Source organism: Siphateles boraxobius, unplaced genomic scaffold (genome assembly GCF_051911475.1).
Source record: "Siphateles boraxobius isolate OS27281-9 unplaced genomic scaffold, OSU_SipBor_1 19, whole genome shotgun sequence".
NCBI lineage: Eukaryota > Metazoa > Chordata > Actinopteri > Cypriniformes > Leuciscidae > Siphateles > Siphateles boraxobius.
This window is the reverse complement of record NW_027508799.1, coordinates 22,702,869-22,717,143: the sequence shown is the minus strand read 5'-3', so window position 1 is coordinate 22,717,143 and position 14,275 is coordinate 22,702,869. Positions and strand designations below refer to the sequence as shown.

Sequence of the window (14,275 nt, the reverse complement as noted above, 5' to 3'; positions counted from 1 at the left end):
GGCAGTTATTACCTTCTTCTATTAAACACCTTTGCAGATTTAGCACCTGCTCCCAATGTAACTATGAACTCTGTGATGCTCTTTTGCTTCAGCACACTGGATGAGGTACATCTGCAGGTCAAACCCCAAAAGCTGAGAGGACTAGATGTTTTATGTGATTTAAAGGCCTGAAGGCTTTGTTTAGTCAGTGAATGCTAACAAATATGATCCGAAATTAACCTTTTGCCATACATGTTAATGCCGATTGGATTGAGAACACCGACTGTTATAAAAAACAGTATTTTGCATTTTAATTGAAAATAAATCTATATTGTTGCTTGAAAAATAATTTTCCCAAGTATATTTGTGGCAAACAGCACAGACTATTGTTATTCGTAGCATCACACATCTCTTTGTAAAACACTATTTGTCACGAAACCCATTAAAACGTCAAGGTTTATAATTATGTTGTTCCTTATGTTTGTGTTTTTCAGGGGGAAAAAATTTGAGTCCTGGAGTTATGGCAATAAAAGAACAAAAAAAGTTTGGGCTTTCTGGCAGACCTAATTAAATTACTTGTGTGTGGCAGGTCTTTCATGTTTTGATGTATTTCCTACTAAATCAGGAAATCGGGGAAAGATATAATTGAAGGGATACGCAACATTCAATTAGCTTTAGGTGCATTAATTGTGAACTTTTGAAATGGCTTCAACACTATGAGACATGGACTGAAAATAAAACAAAATAAAATAAAGCCATATGCATGACTTCAAAGCTACAGTAACATGCATTGACTAAAAGCCACAATTTTGGTTTAAGTTCAATTTTCCCCTGAGGTAAAAGTATCTCTTTGAATAATTTTGCTAAAACTATGTTTTGGAACTAGTGGGGCATTCTCATTGTAGAGATCCTCTGATTGGACAAAAATCTGTCTGGTGCAGGATGAGTCATCAACAGTTTTATTCTGTTTTCCCAGAAGGGGAACAGGCATTAACTTTTATAAGTTAACTAAACTTTTAAAGAGAGAGAGTGACGAGCAAGTGACAATATGGAAAACCCGGCAAAAAGCATGACAAATTTGGAAAAAAAACTTAGCTAGTCAACCACACACACTCTGAGCAGATAGTCCATAAAGGGCCAGCAGGCAGACCGAGGCATTTTGAGCTTTAAACCCTCCTGAGAGCTTTCTTACGCAGGAAAAACTGTCATCACCTTATCATGCACAGCCTGTACAGTCTAGGAGAAGTTAACATTCATTAGTTGCCCTAATTATCTCTCAGCACCTAGGAGGAAGTGCGGAAACCTTCTCGGTAGATGAAGCCACTGTCGGGGTTCTGAGATTTTAAACATGAGTCACAGATATACAAAAGAGATTATGCCACACTGTGGGAGAGGAGGACGATGAAGATTAAAACAAATATGACGGAGGAAACATTTAATGCAATCACTCGAGAGAACCTGCTGCTTTGGAATAACTACAGTCAAGGCTTTCCTTTATATTTATACGACATAACAAAAGCGCCAGCGTGAGTAATCCGAACGCTTAACAACAATGAATTCTTAAGTGGAGAGTCAGAGACTGCGTAAATGCTACCTAAGAAAAGCAGAAGTAATGATGGTGGTCGTTCATTCAATTTTAATGCCACACAAAATTGGTATCAAGAGAACTGCACAAACATAGATAGGAAGGAAGCATATGAGAAAATGTCATTGTGTCTTGTCGAATGGTGGTAAATAACTTATTACTGAAATCACTCCTAAAACAGGAAAATGTTTTTTATAAATCATCCATTAATAAGAAGTTCATATTGAATCCAGCTTTATGAAGGCTGTATATTTATATGCAGTAAGGCCCGTTCTCACTCAATCTCCTGTATATGGCTTTAAACGGCTCATAAAATACAACCAGTAGTTTAGGATTCTTATCCCAGCACTGTTTTCAAAGTGATCTATTAAACACAGGGAGCGGCTCCTAAATCACACTGGGCAGTTAGGGAGACCATAGGGACATAAGTTTCCTCTAATACAAACTCACACACACACATAACGCCAATCTGGCTGATTAAAATGGACAATACACATGAAAAACTTCACTTCCCAGAGCACTTGATTAGCTGTAATTAGTGGCTTTTGTAAGAGCACAAAGTCATTGGGCTGGACAACACCAACCAAATTAAGCAATTAAATGCCAGAGTTTAGCCGTAATCCATGATGTATGGAAACCGAGGATAACAATAAATTAAATTATCAGAACAACAAAAAGCAACCTCAGAATAAAACCACTTGAGTGATGACGATCGATAGTGCTACGGTTTTACCGATCAGTTAATCATTATATATATAGTTTAGGGTCGGTAACATTTTAATGTTTTTGAAAACAGTAATATAGTGAAATATTATTACAATTTAAAATAACTTTTCTAATATATTAATATTTCTGATATATTTCTTAATATATTTTAAAATGTCATTTATTCTTATAATGCTGAATTTTTAGTGTCACATGATCCTTCAGAAATCATTATACTATGATGCTCAAGAAACATTACAACTGTTCAAGAAACATTTACAGTCATGGTCAGAATTAATGGCACCCCTGGTAAATATGATCGAAACTGCCTGTAAAAAATAAATCTGCATCGTTTATCCTTTTGATCTTTCATTCAAAAAATTGCCAAAAATCTAACCTTTCATTGAAGTAAAAGAATTGAAAGTGGAGGGGAAATCACATTATGAAATAAATGTTTTTCTCCAAAACACGTGGCCACAATTATTGGAACCCTTTTATTAAATACTTTTTGCAATCTCCTTTTTTTAAGATAACAGCTCTGAGTTTTCTCCTATAATGCCTGATGAGTTTGGAGAACACCTGACAGGAGATCATAGACCATTCCTCCATACCCTGTAGATTCCCAGATCCATGTTGGCGCTTCTCTTCAGTTCACTCAACTCATCAGGTCAGGGAACTGGGACGGTCATGGCAGAAGCTTCATTTTGTGCTCTGTAACACATTTTTGTGTTGATTTTGATATTTGTTTTGGATCATTGTCCAGATGGAGGATCCAAACATGGCCCATTATAAGATTTCTAGAAGAAGCCGTCAGGTTTTGATATTTTATCTGTTGATATTTGATAGAATCCACAATGCCATGTATCTGAACAAGAAGTCCAGGACCTCCAGCAGAAAAATATGCCCACAACATTAAATATCCAACGGTACATTAAATTGTACACATGGGGTACTTTTTATACTTGTGTGCACCAAACCCATCTAGCGTGTTTGCTGCCAAAAAGCTATTTTTTTAGTTTCATCTGACCACAGAACCCTGTGCCGTTTAAAGTTCCACTCGTGTCTGACAACTGAATATGCTGGAGTTTGTTTTTTGACGAGCGAGGAGGATTTTTCTTGAAACCCCCCTAAACAACATGTGGTGATGTAGGGGTTGTTTGATTTTTTTTTTAAATAGGCTGACCCCAAGACTCAAGTAATCTCTGCAATTCTCCATCTGTGATCCTTGAAGAGTCTCTGGCCACTCAATCTCTCCTCCTCACCGTGCATTAAGGCAATATAGACACACGTCCTCTTCCTGGCAGATTCATAACATCTTTAGTTGATTGTAACTTCTTAGTTATTGCCCTGATGGTCAAAACGGGGATTTTCAATTCTTTAGCTATTTTCTTACAGCCACTTTCTATTTTGTGATGCTCAACAATCTTTTGCTACACATCAGAACTATATTCTTTGTTTTTACTCATTGTGATGGATGAATAAGGGAATTTGGCCTCTGTGTTTCCTCATATTTAAACTCCTGTGAAACAAGAAGTCATAGCTAGACAGTTTCATGTTCCTAGTCACCCTGGTGTGCTAAAAAAAATGTAAACATTAATGGGAATATACTTCAGAGATATTTTACTCGTAAAAAATTCTAGGGGTACCAATAATTGTGGCCCACGTGTTTTGGAGAAAAACATTTATTTCATAATGTGATTTCACCCCCACTTTCAATTCTTTTACTTCAATGAAAGGTTAGATTTTTGGCAATTTTTTGAATGAAAGATCAAAAGGATAAACGATGCAGATTTATTTTTTACAGCCAGTTTTGATCATATTTACTAGGGGTGCCATAATACAATTTTATCAGGATTCTTTAATGAATAAAACATTTCAAAAAGAACAGCATTTACTGTATTTGAAATCAAAGTATCTTGGAACATTATAACAGTGTCTTTACTGTGACTTTGGATCATTTGAATGCATCCATACTCCTTGCTGAATAAAAGTATTCATTTCTTTGAAGAAAAAAATCTTACTGACACCAAACTTTTTAACTGTAAAGTATCTAAAAAAAACGAATTATATAAATGTATTGTATAATAAGAATGTTTATTATTGTAAGCGTAAATTAATATCACCTATAATTTGCTCTCTAAGAAATACTTTCTTCATGAAGAACAAACAAAATCCCTAAACCTAAGAAATGTGGTGTATTAAAGTATAAAAAAAAGACACCAAAAAATATTCATAAATGTTTATCATAGGTGTGTTTCAACCCCCCAAACCGCACTATATTGTAGTCCTGGTACAGGTATTTTCCATCTGAAAATGTCACTAAAGAATGTCTGTTTGTAAACAGTAATTTCATCTGCAGAGAAAAACAATGCAAAGCAGATGCTACAGATGGGAGCCCTTACTCTGGTCTGAAATCACAAGACATTTTCAGCATAAACATGAAAAGCATGTTTGCTGACTGCATCACTTGGATTAGAAGCAGGGGGAAAAGTGCAAACCGTTAAAACAAACAACACAAATGCACAGGCCCAGATTTGAAATATGCAAATGTATGACGTAACAGGAAAAACAAAAACAAGAATGGATAGAAAAATAATAAAAGAGGCAGAGGAATGCTGGAGAGCAGCTTGAATGAGAAAGCAGATGCTAATACCCAGTCTCTCCCTCTCTGTATCTGGATGTTTTCTCTGGATGTTATTGCGCAGTGCTGTGACGCACCTGTTTTGATGGAGACTCAGATCTGTCAATTGAGAAGTGGGTGGATATCCCACGCCTTGTACTTTATGAATTCTGTGTCTCCTAGCAACTACGAGAACCCCTAAGAATCCGTGTGCATCTCTCTCCCTGCGGAGGAGAGCCAGTGACGGAGTTCAGGATTGGTTTGCGGGTGCAGAAGTATGACTCGCCGTCCAAGGAACCCCAACTTGGAGCTTGAGTCTCCCCTCCCCCACCTTCACTATCCCTGTTTCCATGGTAGCGGTAGGTCTCCTCACATGGCGCAGGTGGGCGGATCAGCGTGTTACACGGTTACACTTCCTGTGGGATGATTAGACTTCCTGTCTGAGGGACGGGAATCCCTCTTGCTCATTCTGGCATTATAAAAGCATCCTAAACATCAATCCACTCAACATTTCCACATTTATCTTTTCATCCACAATCAGAATTAAAGATAAAAAGAACCTTTTTTCAGAAGTCTTTGAAGATCTTCGCGGTTAGTTGGCTAAGATTCCCATAACAACGTTATGACTTACATACCTGATTCATCTTGCATTTTGCCATGAGAATTAATATAAATAAATCAATATGAATATAAAACTCTTTAATTCCCATTTAGGGATCCGCCAATCATTTTTGTAAAAGAAATTAAAATCAAATGCAAAAAATGCATCATAAAGTATGTTAATACATTAAATGTATATAATAAATACATTATTATTAATAATATGAATATAAAAATATAACAATTATATTTTTAAAATAAGAAATATAAATCAATTCTTAATTAGATAGATAGATTTGACTTTTTTAATATATTATAATATTTTATTTATTTATTTATTTACTGCATTTAAAAAAAAACATATAAATTAACAATGCATCATAAAGCATGTGAATCTATCAAATAAATAGATCAATTAAATAAGAATTATTTAAATTAAATTTATGAATAGATAAATTATATAAAATCTGGACTACTTTATGACCAATGTTAGGGAAAGTTACTTTTAAAAGTAATGTTACGTTACTTCTCCCTTACTTTTTCTCACCTGGGTTGAACTTGCTTGTTGGTTTTTTTAATACATGTTTGGCGAATGTAAAGGCCCTTTCACACCAAAAGTTAAATGAATAAGGCTAAAACTAAACAAATGTAATGTTTAGCTAAAGTCATTTTTGCTTATTCGTATGGTTGAATTGGATAATCAAAGATCATCAGCAAAGACATTGGTTAATAAAGTGAGATTAAATACATAAAGTATATAAAGTATTTGTGTTATTTAACATATTTAATTATTGCAGGTTTGCGTAATAGAAATAAATTTTGCAGTTCACTGTTTATATTCATTTTACTGAATTACTGAATCTGTCTTTGTGCAAGTGAGATGAGATGTTCACATTTAATTTAGAACAATACAATGTCCATCAAGTTCACACAGCGCACACAACGCCTCTGCACTTACTCCTGATTTCTCTCAACAAGGGGACAGGAGAGAAGTCAATCAATAAATGGGAAAACAAAATAAATTGTGCTACTTTATGGAAAAAGTAACTTTACTAGTTACATGAAAAAAGTAATCTGATTACATAACTCACGTTACTTGTAATTACCCCAAACACGATTGATGCATACTTCATTCCTTTTATAAATTCGTTATCCACTAAAGGAGTCTGTGGTTGCATAGTAAAGAAAGGCAGAGTGAGACTGTGTGTACCTGAGAAAAGCCCAGGTTTCTGCAGCCGTTGCAGGGAGTGAGCGCCTCCCACAGGCCGGATGGTCCGCAGCTCTTTTCCTCCTCTTCCATCGCGGGGGGCAACGGGGGAGTGGGACGCTACAGCCAGGTGGAGAGAGATACATACAGTTACATACATCAACAGTAGTACACACAGGATCTCAGCTCATGCCAACATAACACAAGATTAAGATAAAACAGAGATTGTATAAAAGAGACGGACCAATCAGAGAGAAATGAATGGGAGAAATCCTAAAAGGTTTACCGTACAACTAAATGAGCCAATCAGCATTTTGTTAGAGGAATTCAGTCTAGATTAGCCCTTTTGGAGCCAAATAAGCTACATTTGACTTTCATACATGCATACTGACTCTCAATGACCCATTTTGTCTGATTCTTTTCCTAAGGTTTTTTGTAAGTCCAGAACTCATGTAGAAACATATTCCTAGTCGTGTTGAGCCGCAAACACTAAAATATACAAGTATCATATACAAATGTGATGTGTATTTAATTTGTATATGATACTAGTATGTGAAACAATGATCATGTGCTTCAAATATTTGCTTTCCTGTTGTTCATACATTAGTTCATGGGTTAGATTCCTGGGAAAAGTAAGAACTTAAAAAAGGGGTAAACGTGTACCTTGAAAGCAATGTAAGTTGCACTGGATAAAATAAACTGTCAAATGCATAAATGTAAATATGCAAGGGAAAAATAGATTAATAATTCCTTTGACATAAGCAAAACATTTAATTTTTAATTAGATGATGCTGTTTTAAATAAAAAACATTGTTTTCTAACTGCATGTATGGCCTGTAAAATGTTCCCCAAACCCTTTTATAGATGCTGGAAACAACTCTAACCCCTTCAGTCAAGTCTTGGGAGTTTTTGACATGTGACTGGAATCGATCGGAAGAGTGTTTGTGTGCGTTCGTGTCTTTGCTTGTTTATCTGGGCTCTGCAGACTTTGATTGATTGACCCGATACAAACACGTTTAATTGTATCGATCAAACAAACGCAGTGGAGTATACCGTGATCCAGTGGTCACTGCGACAGATCTTCAGCAAATAACCATTGCATAACGTTCTTGCACACTTTCCTAATGCACAGTTCATCTGTCCCTTACATAAAGTAAAATTACCTCCCTCAGCCATGCTGAAAATAAGATTCTGTTTGTGTTAAATAACGTCAGTGATTAAATCTGGGGCTGTTTAGAGCTATAAATATATATTTATGAGATTATATAAATTGAAGGGATACCCAGCACTGCACCCAGTGTTTAGTTCTGTGTTCCCTCTGCTGGCCAGAGTGAGATACTGCATCAACAGTGAAAATCTCATTAGGATCTCTTGAATGTTGATATTGATCGATTGACGTGACTGATTTCATTTCCTTGGAAAACTAAAAAATATGTTTGATATTTTAGAGGGAAGGTTTCAGATTAAATGTTTCTAATCATTGTGTAAAACCTGTTCAAAAACCACCAAAAAACCATAAACTGTACTGTATTTTCTTTGCAAGCACACCTTGTTTATTCGAGTGAGAGTGCCGTTGCGTTCCTCGTCAGACAGCCGCCCACTGCCGAAGCTCTCCATGGACTGAGAGTGAGAAGAGATGGTCTGACAAAGCTCCTCAAAGGAGCAATCCTTATCACGGCAGATCTTTATTTCATTCAGCAACTTGGACAACTCCCCTGTTACTGCATCATCTAAAAAGGGAAGGAGAAAGAGAGATGGAGAATTCAAACTATGAATTTAAATTAATTTGAAAGTACTGAGTTTATGGTGAAAAAGAGGAATACATTTTTTTTCAAAATTATTATTAAGTTATTATTTCTTAGTTAAATATAAATCTTAATGTATTAACTAACATGTAATAACCATGAGCAATACATTTGTTGTTGTTTTTGTTCATTTTTGTTAACGTTAATAATAGAAATACAGCTGTTCATTGTTTGTTCATGTTAGTTCACAGTGCATTAACTAATGCTAACAAGATTTTAAGTATTAGTAAATGTTGAAATTAACATTAACAAAGATTAACAAATGCTGTAAAGTGCAGTTCATTATTAGTTATTGTTAACTAATGTAGTTAACTATTGTTAACTTATGAACCTTGTAAAGTATTACCAGTACAGTTTTGTCGCATCAAATTAGCACAATATAATAAAATACATTTTTAATTGTATGCATTTATGGAATGTATCATGCTACCAAAAGCACATCAAATTTCTCTGTAAGGGCTTTTAAATAAATGTTTACTTACAGAGCATTCATCACGAGAGCCGACCTATTTATTTTTATTCTCTAGTCTGTTTTTCAATATTTAATCTGGGACAAATGCTTGTTTTCTGGCACCGACTCAGTGTGCTGATGTGTCCTAACAGAAATTTTGTGATTGGCAGACTCTCAGATTTACCTGTTATCTTAACCAAAATGCTACTCCAGCTGGAACGAAAGAGCACATCCAGCAGTAATTTAGAGCACAAAGGGAACGAGTGAGACTGCAACAACTGACCACTAGGGGCACTGCTGGCTGCACTTTCTTCACAATGAACATCCACTACTCAAAACATATACCAATTTATGTCACTTTTTGTGTTCCTGTTATGAAAATACTAAGCAAAGTAAGATTATTCTTACTTAAAAAAAATGTTTAAGCGATTAAGGCGTTAAAACCTATGATTAAACAGTAAAATATTTGCAAGGGAAAAAAACAAAGCAGCAGACAATGTGCTGTAATAGTATCCCTTGACCACTGGGTGTCGCACTGCACATTAAAATACATGAAAGTGACAGAAGTCAGGTTGAGCGGTAAGCATTTGGATGAGTGTCTACTTTTAAACATGAACTTTTAATTTAAGTGTTAAAATAGTGTATTTAGCTATTCTATTTTAGCTAGTTTATTAAATGTAATTATTGTCTGATGGTTTTGATTGTAATGTATTAAGAACATTGCAGTTTTCACTGATCTGACAATCACACATACTTTTATGCCGCAGAGACGGGGAGGGCACAGGTGAGGGTATTGATGTGCGTGGCGTTGGTATTGGTATTGGGTGCTGCCGTGCTAAATCTTCTTGGATATTCCCTCTGTCGCAATCTGACATCATATAATCTAGAGAGACAGAGATAATTTAATTTATAATGCACAGATAAACAACCACAAAAGTACATTGACATGTGCCAGTTTGCTCAGTTTTAGGACAGCATTAAGGGGTACAGATGAGGAGTTGAAATGTCAAAACAGGCAAAACCGAAATCATTCTCTTGTTCTTTGGGGAATAAAAACACCTTAGGTTGGTGAAAACCTAAATGTGCTGCTGTAATTGTTGCTCTAAACAACTATAGGCTGCACAAGCCACATGATAACCATGAAAACAATAATATTTTCAGACTCCTGTCAAAGACTGTAGATTATAAAACCACAGCAAGCGTGAGTTTGAGCTTCCTTCACTCTGGGGATTCGGGTTCGTTGACCACACAGAGACAGGGAGGGGAACTTTAATGTTGCCTCTGTCCTATAGGATGAAGGGTGATTTAGACATTTTCGAGCAGTAACAGTCCTAAACTCCCAGTTTCACAACCCTCAGAAATGTATAACGCTGGGAATAAAGTGGATGGAAACAACAAGAGAGCTAAAATGAATTTAATTTCAAAACCAGATAACCACATCTTATTAATTTACAAGGGTATTTTTTTGAAAGCAGAGCAAACTCTGCTGGAAAGAATGAGTTTAGTTGGATCAGTATATGAAGGAAGATGGAATCAGACTTCAGAATCATCCAAGATATTAGAATCCTGAAGATGACCTGAAATAGTAATAATATGTGTAAGACAAAGTAATAAACATGTAATAACTCCAAGACCTCATACATACCTCAACAAAATGAGTAAAGACTCAGTATTGTTGGTATTTGTGGTTGTTTTTTGGCATAAAATATTTAAAGGAACAAGGATTTCTCACACGCACTAAACAACCATTGTTCTCAATCTCACACAAACTTCCTGAAACGAACTTTATCAATATGCAAGCATCCGCCTTCTGATCTCCACCAGGAACACGCTCCCTCATCAGCTTGTGCACGTGTGTGTGAGTGTGCTTGTGTGTTTAAGGGCCTTTTTTTGCTTTAAAAAAGTTTGAATGCGTGTGCGAGTAAGTCTGGCAAATGCTTTACCTTGTATGAGAGAAGCAATTTGTTGTGATTTCTGAGACGGATGTTCTCTCAGTACGTCTAGAGCAGTTCTTCCCTGACAATCTCTGATGTTGGCGTCAATCCCTGAGAAACAAATTTAAAAAGAAGAAAAAAGGTTAATTTTGTATTTGAATTTCGGTGTCTTTAATTTTTATTTCTTAATTTGTACATTTTTTACGTTAATTTGTTTATTTAAAAAAAGTAGTTTTAGTGTGTTACTTTATCTAGTTTAGTATATTTGAATGGTTTTTTTTTAAATTCCTGATAAAGCAACACCACAAAACTGCTCCATTTGCCTATAATGGCACAACACTTAGAAAATACAAGAGAACTGTGTTTAGTTGTTTTATATGTCAATTAGATAGCTGCGTCTTGTTTAATTAGGAGGTGCTTTTCGACATAACACAGTGAACATGATCCAAAGTGAAGCTTGGGATATTCATTTAAATATGAAAATTATTTTTTATTGAGAATTCATTTGAATTTTTGCACATTTAAAGTTTCAGTTTAGTTTTTGTTTTTACAAAAATATTCATATAAATTAGATATTATTAAATATTTTTAATATTTTTTTTATTTTGAATGGAAATGATACAATAGAAAAATCCGGACTTCCCATAAAACCATTAAAACAACTCAAAACAAACAATTTTCCCAAAATAAAACTTTCCATAACAATAAAACTATGACAGAGTGATTACAATGCCCTTTCCTTATACAACAACAAGTTCCGCAATCTCCAGTTCTTGTTCCACAGCTGGCACACTGACAGGGAAGCTATTAGGTCAAAGGTCACACAAAGTAGCTTAAACAAACCATGGCCGTGCAACATCCCCATCCCAACCCTACACACATACACTTCCCCAAGACATACCTGAGTCAAGCAGTAGCTGAACTACATCCATCTTTCCGAAGAGAGCGGCCTCGTGGAGAGCGCTTCCTTTCTCTGTCTAGAGAGAGAAAGATTTAAAGTCAATATTTTAAGCCTAAATGCCTCGCATACAGAAGTAAATGGCAGTAATACACTATGGCGTCATTGCAGTCTATCAGCCGACTACTGGGGCGACTGGCAGGGTATTTTATATCACGCTCACTGTGAAGTACTTAACTACACCCAATTTAGGTCTGGAAACATTTATTCAGTGTACTACAATTAACTACAATGGCACTGTGAATTTATGAGGCTGACTGACGGGAGCTTGAGAGGGAAAGGAACGGGCAAATTAGACCGAACGGCAGTCGAGACAGATTACGAGAGCTTCTTGCACTGTTGAGTGTGGTCATTTTAATAGGCCACCGGGAGACCGAACACGATACCAAATCAAATTGGCCCTCTCCGGCCTTCATTAGTACAGAGGCATCTGTACAACTCAAGTGATTGCTCTTCTCCCTGAATTCCCTCAATGGATGTGATGATGCAATACACATTAAACAAGAGCTACAGGGACTCACTGTAGTAATACTTGATCCTGCACCTCATAGTGCTGCAAAAACAGCACTGACCTTCTGCAAGGCAGTCTGGGAGAGCCAAAACTACCTAATTTTGAGACAGTTTTAGGCACTGTTTTTGTCTAGCAATAGTATTAATGGCATTCATCGTTTTTAGATCTGATAGATCATGTTAAGTTTAAGTCTTTGTAACATTACCAACAAGGCATTTTTACCATCTGTAAGTGCTTTTAAAACAGTCACGTACATGTCTAATGAAGGTATTTGGCCGCTGTATAGTTTCTATGTTTCTTGCAATAGGATTGTGGGCTCTGGGATGTTTGGCACGTAGGAATGCTCAAAATCTGATTTGAAGGCTTAAAGCCAATTTTCTGGGTCAATTTCAAATCAAGTGAGAGCGCTGCAAATTTCTGAACTGGAACTGCTTTTGGGATGGTCTCATTGGTCAACAGATGTCTTCGTCTTGCAGCAAAAAAAATAAAATAAATAAATTCGCTTTCATACCCATTTCAATTTTTCTATATAGGATCTAGGGATGCATTATCCCCATTTAAATCAATTGAGTATTGTTTTCAGATATGCACCCTAAGGGAATATGTTATTACATTACACTGCACTTTTCGCCATTGTTTTTCACTCACGTTTTGTGTCTTTTGCAGCTTCTCGTGCGGCATTCTAAAAATGTGTCACTCAAGTTAAAAGTATTTAAACTTTTAAAGAACGCATCTCGAGACATTGTGTTTTTTCTATTCCAACACCCTGTGTCTTGTGTTTTTAAATGCAAAAACACGTTCTGTGTGAATGGAAGAAGCTTGTGTCTCGAGACCCCTGAGTTCTGTTCCTTTCAGACGGGCCGGTCGCACTGTTCTTGATCACAAGAACGCATCCTGTGAACGCCCAGGAGACTGCTGAAAGTTCTTAGAGAGAAGTTGAAAATGAGGCAAACACACACATGAGGTTACATAAAAAGAAGAATATTAATGTAGTGCTGGTACACTGTCGGAAGAAATTTGGAAAAATGTTGTACCTTTAGGAACCCTAAATATTGTGAGTCCTTGGGTACTAATATGCATTCTTTAGAAGTAGATAAGGCACAAAAGTGTGTGTTTGAGGGTACTGCCCCAGTGACAATTTAATGGTACCAATTTTTGGATAGACTTAAACCCAGTACATCTGAGGATACAAACGTAAAGCTTACATAAAGTTTTGCCCTTTAAAACATACAGAGCTCACATCCACTGTGATTACTTACTCAGAGAAAACCCACAAAATAGTCCCAGATAAGACATTCATCCTTGAACCTGAGGTTAAAGTCCAGTCCAGATCACTGAATAGTCCAGAACGACTCAAATGTTGTGAATGAGGCTTAATCCTAAATGACCATGGTAAATACTGCAGAGCGCACTGTTCTCCTGAAAGTTTAAACTCAGAATTCTGTGCTGTTCCGGATGAGCAGCGTGTGCACCCACAACGGGACGGGAAGTGGGACCCCCTCCTCTGAATGAGGACCACTTCCTGTCCGGTTTCCCATGGCGATTAGCTATTGATGTCACCAGGAGGAGGAAATCGATTCACTCTCACTGTGCTTCCAGGAATTGAGAAAAAGCGGTGAAAAGATTGCCTTCACCTCTCTTCCTCACTGTTCTCCTTCAGCTGAATGTTCTGCAAGTTACGCATTGACATAGTGTCTTTCTCAGAGGAAAGAAGATGGAAAACTATAGAGAAACGCATCATAAAAGATTCACTCATTCACTCCTGTGATCCAACATTCCATGTTAACCTGGGAATAAATTTTGTTATATTTGTGTTGTGCTTTTCTCATCTACGGCACTATCGACATTTAATTTGCCCAAGATTCAGCTTATCATTAATGCGTATTAAACGTCAAATACGTTCTGGTTAGCAGTCTTTGT

The 14,275-nt window shown here is 36.3% G+C and overlaps 1 protein-coding gene across 6 annotated transcripts in view; it reads right to left on the bottom strand.

Moving 5' to 3' along the window:
- anks1b (ankyrin repeat and sterile alpha motif domain containing 1B) overlaps window positions 1-14,275 on the bottom strand; it is a 163,775-nt gene that overhangs the window by 99,530 nt on the left and 49,970 nt on the right. For 4 of the 6 annotated variants that reach the window (XM_077234313.1, XM_077234314.1, XM_077234320.1 and 1 more), the window contains exons 5-9: window positions 11,788-11,863; window positions 10,896-10,997; window positions 9,707-9,835; window positions 8,245-8,426; window positions 6,700-6,816 (exon numbers count right to left, since the gene is read on the bottom strand). In XM_077234313.1, coding sequence (XP_077090428.1) covers window positions 6,700-6,816; window positions 8,245-8,426; window positions 9,707-9,835; window positions 10,896-10,997; window positions 11,788-11,863 — 606 coding nt within the window. Of the gene's footprint in view, window positions 1-6,699; window positions 6,817-8,244; window positions 8,427-9,706; window positions 9,836-10,895; window positions 10,998-11,787; window positions 11,864-13,614; window positions 13,799-14,275 lie in introns of those variants that run through there. The other 2 variants (XM_077234316.1, XM_077234317.1) reach the window with 2 other exon arrangements.